Source organism: Cyrtonyx montezumae, unplaced genomic scaffold, assembly GCF_038088225.1.
Source record: "Cyrtonyx montezumae isolate F1298 unplaced genomic scaffold, pur_monq_1.0 scaffold_1, whole genome shotgun sequence".
Lineage (NCBI taxonomy): Eukaryota > Metazoa > Chordata > Aves > Galliformes > Odontophoridae > Cyrtonyx > Cyrtonyx montezumae.
Window position 1 is genome coordinate 17,688,407 of NW_027071825.1, and position 10,795 is coordinate 17,699,201.

Below are 10,795 nucleotides of genomic sequence, written 5' to 3' on the forward strand. Positions count from 1 at the left end.
CTGAAGAGAAACAGCACACCAAGTCATCCTCTAAACTAAGAATTTTACCTGGCAAGAGTAGAGGATAGAAATTAAAATAAAAAATAAATAAAAAATAAAACACACAAAGAAATGAAATCTGATTACTTAATGCAGTCATTGTTAACCAGTATTGATTCATTTACAATTCTTTCATAGGTAATAGATTTTCATTATATCCAGATGTTCTTGTAAGCATTCGTACACCATATGAAATCAGCACATCTCTGAAACTTAAGCCAGTTAAGAGACAGTCATTTGCAATTGGGGTGGGAACCAAATATGAAGAACAGAAGGCAAGTATGGTATTAGCCTACATTTAATTATATTTTGTTTTAATCTTAGATGATAGCTTAAATTATTCTTCCCCCTCACCCCATGGAAGCCTGCTATCTTTATGTTTTTCCAGCTTCAGAGCAGCAAAACCCCTGAATCCACTGCATGAATATTTAAATATTCTACTTCAGAAATAACATCATAATGATACCTGGGAACAGAAGCATAGGTTTCTTCTTGGAAACAACTCAAACTGCCCTTCTCATTAGCTCTTATAGCTTATCAATCATTTCAGATATTTGCCAGTTTGTATCATAGGAATTGCCACCTACTTAGATAAGCCAGCCCCAGATCAGCTCATTAATTTACTCTTTCACACTAGTACTTCATTCTAGGGAATTTAAATGTGAAATAAATATAGTCTACTACATAGTCTAGAACAGAAACTAAAGATGTTTCTGACTGTAGTTCTGTGCAATGCCACATGAAGGTGCCATGAGTCAGATCAAACCTTGGGCACCTCTTCTAAATGAAGAAGTTAATTGTACTACATATTTGAAGATAGCTGACCCTAGCACAGCAGTAAATGATAAACAGCTTTAATATCTGGAAGTTTCAAATGGATCCCAGTTACAGCCAGTGGAGGAATACCATCCATATCCAGGCAGTCTCTGAAATTAGTTGACCTCCCCATTAACATCACAGTCAACGTACTTATGGCTAAGGCACTAAGTTACCATTCAAAAATAAACTGAATTATACACTTTGTCCCAGATATCCAAAGGTGAACAGAAAGATTCCCCCTGCAGACAGATGTACTAAAGCAGTAGTTTCACGCTTTACCTTACAAATTTTGTGATACAACAGAAATGCAGATGAGAAGACAGGAGACTCCTATTTGAAGATTTATTTCAGGATTCTTTTATTCATCACAGATCAGCATAGGTCTGGAGCTACTGATAAGCTGAATATGGGGGTATGTATGCATTCTGCATTCAGTAGTAGGTATTTACAGCAGCTTGAATATCGTTCAAATCCTGATTACCATACCAGAAAATAAGATAGAACAAATTCACAAAGTCATTTCTAACCATGTGCAGATGCTCAGAGGAGATGTTACCTGCACAGCAGCTTATTCAGTGTTTGAGTTAGTAGCTTCAAATCAAGAGCACAGTTTAGGTATTGCAATCTCTTTCTGGAGCACATGTAGTTGTGTTCCAATTCTTGTACTCTTCTCTGCAAGAAGCTTTCTTTGTTGGAGACTAGCAACTATATAAAAGCATCTTCTCCACCAAATAGGAGCACCTCAAGTTGGCTGTTAATTGGACCAAGTGTTTAACCATAACAACTGCAGAAAGCAGCTGAAATGCAGTTTTCTAAATACAAGACTAAACTAATTTGTAAACATGTAACAAAGATCCAGTTTCTTGCTCAGTTTACTATTAAAAATAAGCAGCAAGACTGAATTAGAACGAGAAGAAAAATATTCTCTACCTGCTTTTCTCTCCCCCTCTTCCCAGCTGGATCACAACATTCAGATGTCTGCTCCATGGGCTTTCAATCCAGGCTTTAAGCAGTACAAGAACCAACCACTGCAGAAGCAGTAAATGGCTACCACAGATAAATATTTCTAACTGTAAGTTGAATACATTTGAATCGCCACAAATTTTCCAGATGAAAGCCAGAAGTACCAATCCATATGTTCATTACAACATAACTCTGGTGGTCCTGAAATCTTGCCATTTGGTTTTCCGTCTCCCACCCCTGCCTCCCAAATCATATCCCACCCTCTCAGCTCTTATGTGAGCAAGCAAAGACAGAATGCCCAACAGCACTAGCTGCTGCCTTAGTCCCACCAATTCCTGTCATATATAAACTGCTGAGAGCTCTCTTACCCAGGCTAAGACACATTTCCCAACACTCTATACTTCTTAGAGATTGCACACCACTTAAAGACAAAGAAACAGCAAGCAACACTAGAAATGATATCGCTCCACTGCTTGCATCTGAAGATAGGAATAAACAGAAGTTACAGACTACACAAAACATCAGGTACTCACTCAATTTCCCCAACAGGTGTTCCAAATCTTCAAGATCCAAGAATAAATCATAGCTCCAAGTTACCTACAGTTAAAAAGCTACTCCAGATGCACACATTTTTCAAACAATATTTCTAGAAGAGTAACATAGCAGAAAAGATAGTCTTCCATAGAGTTTGCATGTAGAAAATTTTTTAGGTTGTTAGAAACCTATATTTTATGAAAAATAAAAGTCACTTGAAGAGAGATGTTTCTTGCAAAAGGTTTTCTATTTCAAGCTACATGTCTGTCCAATAGGAAACCAGAGCCTAGAAAACAGTTTATTCCAGTACACATCTACTGCAAACAAGAAATCCTCAATGCCTTTGTAATTTGCTTTCACCTGTTCCATGTGAATCACAGATTTGCTAATTTTGGAAGGCGTCTGGAGGTCATATAGTGCAAGGTCCCTGCTCAAGCTTGGGTACCCAAGATCACATCCAAACAGCTCTTGAACATCTCTGCTCAGGGAAGCTCCTGGTCAACCTATGCTTCATCACCCACACAGTAAAAATGCTTCCTCACGTTCATACAGAATCTTGTGTTCCAATTTGTGCACAGTTTCATCTTGGTGCTGGGTACCACTGAGGAGCCTGGCCCCACCCTCTTCAAAAACTCCATGAGGAAAGTTTCCCCACTTGAGACTTCTGCATGCTGAACAGTCCTAGCTCTCTCAGTCTGTACTCATAGCAAAGGTGCTCAAGTCCCTCTATTAGCTTGGTGAAGAAGGCGCTAGAGTACATTAAAAAAATATTAAATTTGTACTGGAGAGAACACCACAAATGCTAATGTGCAGCACTTCAGGAGTTTCAAATTACACCAGTAGTTCATACTCTTAACAGATGATACTCTCAGTTTTCAGATCTCCTGACTTTGCTTCCTGTGAATTTAAAAAACATTATTTTAAGATGAAAAACAAGAAAGCTACAGTACCATTTCTAACAGCTATCCATAAAAATTGGACAAAAAGTTGATATTCATGAAGCTTCATTTTTCTCTGTATTTACATTCATAATGATAAAAGCTGGAAGCTAGAAAGTCTCTTAGATGTAATGTGGGTTTGTCAGAGTGAGCTGAAGTCCACAAAAAAAAGTTATCTTGGTCATTTGATAGTGAAGTTCAACTCTCTGAAAGCTAGAAGTGAACAAGGAACTCCCTGTTCTCTTTGTTAGAGCTGTCACTTCACAACTAAGGTTTTCTTTTCCTTTCAACTGATATAAGCCACAAAAAGATGGTGAAGTTCAGGGTTCCTACACAAGTACTGTTATTGAATAACCATAGAAAAGCAGCATTTTACACTGGTCAGATAAGCTAACCCTTACTCATACCATTGGAAAGAGGAACTGCACTGCATATGTGTATGCTGAGAAGAAAACATGTCCTACAAGTCAAAGTCCAAAGAATACTCATTAGATGAAGTCATAGCTTTGAGTTTTAATCTATTTCTGCATGAACTTAAAAACCACAACATATCTAACATTAAGACTGCTGTGAAACAGGCAAGTAACATACTATGGCTTGAAGGTTGTAGTGTAAAACATAAGATGTACAGAGAACGTCATACTATTTACTTATGCAGCTGCTTACTAGATTTCAGATCATATCTGCAAAAGCTGCTTATAAAAAAAGATGCAAAGTTAGAAGCGGCTGAGTAAAAACACAGTTTATGAGAATTGTCATTATTTACCAAAAAGATGACATCCCCAGTTTTAAATAACTTTTAATTTTGCTTGAAAAATTAACACTAGAAAGGATGTTACAAATGGTTTTATGAAAAGATGTAAAAGTCAAGTTAACCAGTCAAGTGTAATATTCCCAACCCCGATCTGTTTACTGAAAGGTAAAGCATGAAAGACACTATTCTTAGAGAAGAAAAAGCTTCTTATTCTTGCCTAACTCACTAATTGAGATCTTGCCAAGGCAAGGCTTGTCTGTTTGCCAAATGACAGTCCTCATCAAGCCAGATTATTTCTCATTAACTCAGTTTTCCTGCAGCAATAGTTACCTGCAATACGCTATTCTGCAAGACTGTATTCTCTTGTATGTAGCTGTGCAGACATCCTCAGGAAGGACCTCAAAGACTTTCAGAGAAAGACTGACAAAATCTTACAGAAACATAACAACTGCATGGGGAGGAGAAGCTATAAGAAATCAGAGCTGTGTAAATTCATTCTAAATTCAAACAGGAAGTGTGCTAGAGAAGAAGAGGTGGCATGCACAATAGGTTCCAGGTTAAATTGCACCACATGCAATTACAATGACAATTCTACTGGTGAGCTCCCAGTCAGATAATGTTTGAGATGTTCCAACGCACAGTGAATTCACTGGAATTTTTCAAAGTATCATTTTTTAAATCAGACAGTTTTATGAATCTGCTAAAACAGTTGACAACTTCAAGTTAAAACTGAAGGTTAAACTACTCAAGATCACAATCACATTTTGGGTATAACTTGGTGATAAATCACGTGATGTACCACAAGAGCAAACACTCAGACCAAAACTTCCAGGCCCATCAAATTTTGTGATAGAGCATTTTCCTTTAATAAAATATGCTGTTACTTTACACTACTACTCCCTTAACTCTCATCAAGACTGATGAGAGAAAAAGAATGAAGTGAGACAGGAAGATTAAATACTATGTGATCCAATAATATGCTGTTTATAATCAGACTAACAACTCTACACTCGCACATTCATGAGATTCTTAGATCATGTATTGCTTCAAAGAAAGCAAACTGACCCCACTAAAGTCAACTAAACTAAATTCTGCATCACTTCACAGCACTAAAGATAACACAAAGAAAAGCAGTGCAGTTCTATACACAATTGAGTGCCTTTGTCTAGTCACCAGTATGAAGCATCTTAACAAAACTAAGTTAATAAATAGTTGTGTTAGAAAAGTTATTTACATACCTCGCAGGTGCTGAGGATTTTGTGCCTTAGCAGATATTTCCTATCTCCTCCTCTTAACTATTTGAAGTAGATCAATTACAAAGTAGAAGTAGACAAGAAATTTTGATGAGGAAAACCAGCGCAGGTAGGTCCTTTTGAATGAGGAAAACACTGTTCTGGGCTAAAGCATTCCAAAGTCTATTTCCAAAATTAATTTCAGTATCACATAAATATTTCCAATCACTTTCTCAGAAAGCCTGCATGTTTGAGAAAACTATCAGGAGTCCCAACTTGGTGTTGGAAGTTGGGTTCTACTATTACTTAAAAATAAACCCAAGTGTCAGGGTCTGTCTTTGCTGTGCAGCCTGTGAAGTACAGCAGACAAATATCTAGCTCGCTGAGAAGCACAAAGAGAACCAATAGTAGAACCAGCATTTTTCTAAGTACTACCTGACTTGTATTTTATTTCTCTTCTTGATACTAGCTTTGCAATTCCAGAAAGATGCTGACAAAAATATAAAGTAGTAACCCTGTCAGCATCTGCTTTTACTTCCCTGAGAATAAAAGCTCCCTTAGAGATGGGAGTGAAAGTGAAAATAAATAAAAATTTTGGCATGGCCTACTTCATATTACATTTTAATATTTTATTTTGAGAATACAAAAGGATGAGTACTGTTACTATATCAAATATAGTATACCTTTAGAAATGTTCCCAGTAGATTACAAGCTGTTGACTCAGAAAGTATACTACAAGTTACACATCTAAAGTCTTTAAATATACCCTAGAAGATAACAGAAGGAAGCAAAGACTTCTTTATCTTGTTTGTCTGATATTATGGTACATTCTGGTGGGTGGTTAACCAATATATGGATTAAGGAGCACATTTGTTGAATTTGTTTCAGTGACTGTTACAGAAGACACTCTCAACCCTATCAGGAAATTACAAAAGTTAATTCTGAGAAAGGATCATCAGGAACTGCACTAGAAGACAGACAACTGAAGACAACAAAGACTCAAATGAGTGTTAAAAAAATCAACCATACAAACAAACCACAACCTAGAACCGTAAGCTTTGGATAGGAGTTTGACTACAAACTGAGGAAAATTGTCTTGCACCTTCACAGAAGCAGCACTGAAGTCACAGGCATAGAATGTGGTTGATACTCTTAAATTCGTTAGCTCACAGAAAGGAAGTTGTGTTTTACAAAAGAACACTTCTTTTTGTCCCACTGGAAGAGCCTTGTAGTGCAGCAAACTCCCTCGGTTAAGTGGTAGATCATGCAGTGAACAGGTATCTGGGAACACAGTCTGGAGCAGCAACTTTGTAACTACAGCACAGGGCTATTACTTTGTTTTGTGTACACATTCCAAGTTTTCTTGCAGAACTCCACCTACAATCACTTTAACTGTTAGCTTTCTGTTCTACCAGCATCTTCCACACACTAGAGGCTAATACATCACAGAATACTTCTGGCTACAAAAGCCAACAGGAAGTGCGATCTAAAAAACCTTGAAATAAGTTGCAGATGCAATTCAAACACAAATCAAAGTTTTGCATTCTTAAGGCACTGCATGAAAGGTGGCTACAGGCATGAACTCCGGCTACAGAAGAACGCAAGCGTGAGCTACTGTTTCACGCACAGTCACACCAAGCAACCTTCTATTTAAGGCACCATTTAATAAGAGGTAATTAGTCTTAAGAGATCTTCTCCAACTTATAATGGCGCTTGACAGCCCAGATATCCTGCCCTAGCTCAGCCACCACTCAGAATTACTTAAGCAGCTCTACGGGAATTTTAAATTGCTTTTTATTTAAACCAAAACGCTGTTAAACACTTACTTCTCATAGACCAGTTCGTCGTCAGTACAAAAGTAGTGGGTGTTCACCGTACTTTTGGGCTTATTCCGCAAAGTAGCGAAGTAGAGGCGATCTGAAAGACAGCGGAGGGCCGCGTTGCGCAGAGCGGTCGGGGCCCCCTCGCGAGCCGCCTCAGGCCCCGCGCACAGCGGCGCGGAGCAACAGGTGCCGGCCCCGCGCCACAGCGAAGAGCGGCGGGGGAAGAACTGCTGAGGCGTTCGCGGCAGCGGGGCGGGCGGCTCGAGAGAACCGCAGGGCAGAAGGGGCCGAAGGATACAGGGAGACGAGGGGGGCCTGAGCGTGGCTCTACAGCAGAGCCCCCGCGGCCGGGCACGGGGAGCGCTCGCGGCCCGCTCTCACCTTTCACGAACTCGGAGGCTCCCCCCAGCACTTCGGAGGCGGCCGCCGCCGGCTCCATCTTAAACAGGGCGCGGAGCAGCGAGGCGCGGGGCGGCTCCGAACTCATGGCGCTCCAGGGCAGCGCTGAGGCGCGCTCGTAGGGCCGCGACCCACTGCCCAGAGGAACCGCCCGCTGCGGGCCGCGCTGCTGGGAGCGCCGCCACCCACATAGGAACCGGGGCGGGGGCGAGAGCCAGCTCCGGGACGCGGCGAGCCGCCGGCCGGGCGGGAGCCCACGGGGACCTCGGCTCCACCCCGGCCGGGCGGGAGCCGCCCCCGGGTAAAGCAGCCGCGGGCGGTTACCAAGCGACGGGGCGGCACTCTAGCGACGGCGCTCCTGAGCCTTTGTCTCCCCCGGCCGGGGCCGAGCTGGGCGGGTGTCCCCCGCAGCCTCCCCCCAGCCCCGCCCTCCGCCCCAGCGCCCCGGGTTCGCCAGGCACGGCCCCGCCCTCCGCCCTCTTCCCGCTGGGCCGGAGCTCGGTCGGACCCGCGCCCCGCGGCGCTCCTTTCTGCTCCGCCCCGTCCGCCTCGCGACTGGGGCTGGTATCTCCCAAGCTCGGAGGCCGACAGAGACCGCCCCGGGGCGGGAAGGGGAGAAGGGAAGCGCCGCACGGCGCCCGCGGAGCCCTTTCTTCGCACCCTGAGCTGGGACTCTTGTTTGCGAAGTCCGGGTCCGGCGGGCGTCGCCCTACCTCCTTGTCTGATGGACAGGCAGATCCACCAATCGCACGCTGCCTTCCCGACTCTCCTGCCAATGAGCGGCGCCCGTTTTACAGAGGGCAGCTCCTGTCCACGCCCCCCAGCGGGTCTCGCCTCCAGCTCTCTCCTTTCCTCATCCGGCGCGAGCGAAAAAAAGTAACCAAAATACCTTATAAAGATATTGAGATACAAAGTAATACGCGGCCCTGACGTGCTGACAGTTCACATCCTCCCGCGCGCTGCAGGCAGGGCCAAAACACAGCAAAACGCTTCTCAACCTTCCACTTTTAATCTGTGCTGAAGAACTACAGGAAACGCTTTTCATGCATTTATTAGTTGCACTATTGCTTACTTATTTTTGGTACTGATTCTAAGAATTTGTACCTCCGTTCTTACATTTTTCTTTTTTCATAGCTCAAGAACACAGATTCCTAAATATGATTTTCTTTGTACCTCCATGAACTTAGGCAAGGAACATCATTCTTTGTACTCTTTTGTAGAATATGCTTGCAAGGCCATAGTATTCTGTTAGAACAAGTTAAATAAAGGTTGTCGTAGGGCTTATCTTTTTCTGTATGCCTTTCTCGCATACTTTTATCCTTATATAAATCAAATACTTCACACTTTCTTGGAGTAGAAATTCTCTAAGGAGCAAATACATCTTAGCTAGGTTGGCATCTAGGATGCAAACACAGCTAGTAACTGAAGTCCCACTATCAAAATTTTTTGCAGATAGCTTACATACTTTTGGCAAATTTACAAATACTGCTTTGGTTGCATGCAAGTGCAATTAGTGGTAATTAGCTAAATACTTTTTAAGCATAGAAAATACTTAATCTTTCTCTTCTCTCATGTAAGAATGTACTAAATAACTTCCATGGTTTCCTACTAGTTCTAGTATTCCCTTATAGCTTTTATAGTATGACTATACCTTGGAAAATACTTTCAGAATGTTTTCACCTCATACTTGTCGTTATAATCACTCCCAAGTGATATTTCTAAGATCAAGCTTACGGTGACATCTTGTGGCTTAAAAACAAAAAACAAAACTATAGAAGCAATCTTCTGGTAGCCTTGTCTTAGTTTTAGGACTATATCCTGCTTTAAAATTACAGAATTACACTTCTCAATACATTTTAAAAAACGATTTGATTTTTTTCCAATAAAAGTTTTCATAAGTATGTATTTCAGATACCACTTATTAAATCCCATTGCGTAGACACTAACTTCTACAGAAAATTCAGAAGCAGTGATAAATCTGTTTAGACTTCAAGATACTTCCAAATTACATCTGCACTATCTCTTAGAAAAAAAAAAACAAACAACAACAAAAAAGTTAATACATAAATTCTTAGTGAAATATTTCATCAAAGAATTTCATGGCACTTCTATAAGCATCAAGGGACAGATTCATAGAACATAAATGTAAAAAGTCATCAGCCCTTAAAACAAAACAAAGAAACGTCTTTTGTTCTTAAGCAAAATGAATAATGGCTAAACCTGAAGCCTGATCTTTGGATTTTCCAAGCTTTACTTGTTTCAGGTGGTGTTTTTTGTTTGTTTGTTTTTTGTTTTTTATATTTGTATTATTATTGTCATTCATGAGCCTTACCTATATTTAATAATTATATATTCCAGCAAATACCTGTATTTTTTTTTAAGTGAGATCTTCGTACTGCTTATCTGTATTGAACTTATGAGCTTATTTCAGACATCTAACACTGAAAACTTCATCAGCAATGTGAAATAAATACAGAACAAATCTATTTATGTATTTTATTTGACAAGGGTACAAATTAATTTTACCACAATGATAAAAGCTTGTTCTATTCGTTCCTTCACTGATACAGAAGAGCTCCCCACTACCAAAGAAAACAACAAAAAACCAAACCAAAACGGTTCAAATGATCCCTTCTCCCCAACAAAGAGCCCAAGATTGAGTTGTTGAGTAGACAGTTCACTTTACATTTTAAAAGGTAAAAACTAACTAAAATTGTGAAGATGTAACAGATAATGCAGTACAGAACAGAAATTACAGATGTCCAGTAAGTGAATGAAATGCAGTAAGCTACCACTAGTAAAGTTGCATTTCTGGAAGCCTCCTACTCCTGTTTGGATTTCACTTATTGCTACAGCACAGTAAATAAAATTTTCTTTTCACTGTTTACAACAAAATTAAACATTTTACACTGCTATATGAAGCTTCCTTAAATCTTACAGAAATGCCAGGAGTCTTCACTGAACATAAATTCCTTAACACTGAAAGAACAAAACAAGAACCCTTTATTCTCCTGAAAGGAACCTAAAGACTCCATATCCAGAATCAGTTGTAAGAACATCACACTTTTCAAAGACTGTTTTTGTTTAGGTAACATTAAAATAAATAACAGTACACCATCTGTGTAGATGGTTTTTGTATTCTAGACATGAGCTGTTATTGACTACCACTTTTTGAACTAGTACTGAAATAAATTAAAACTGACATAGGTGAGACTAAACCTAAATCAGATGCCAGATTTGATCCCTCTCTGATGGAAAAAAAAGATCACTGCTTTTTTTGCTTTTCATCCATCT

The 10,795-nt window shown here is 40.4% G+C and overlaps 1 protein-coding gene across 1 annotated transcript in view; it reads right to left on the reverse strand.

Annotated features, from left to right (window-relative positions):
* The window catches only part of CDC14A (cell division cycle 14A), a 55,462-nt gene extending 47,664 nt beyond the window's left edge, over nt 1-7,798 (reverse strand). The window contains 2 exon segments of the mRNA XM_065742389.1: nt 7,106-7,196; nt 7,484-7,798. Coding sequence (XP_065598461.1) covers nt 7,106-7,196; nt 7,484-7,589 — 197 coding nt within the window. The 5' untranslated portion in view covers nt 7,590-7,798.
* Between the last annotated feature and the right edge of the window lie 2,997 nt (nt 7,799-10,795).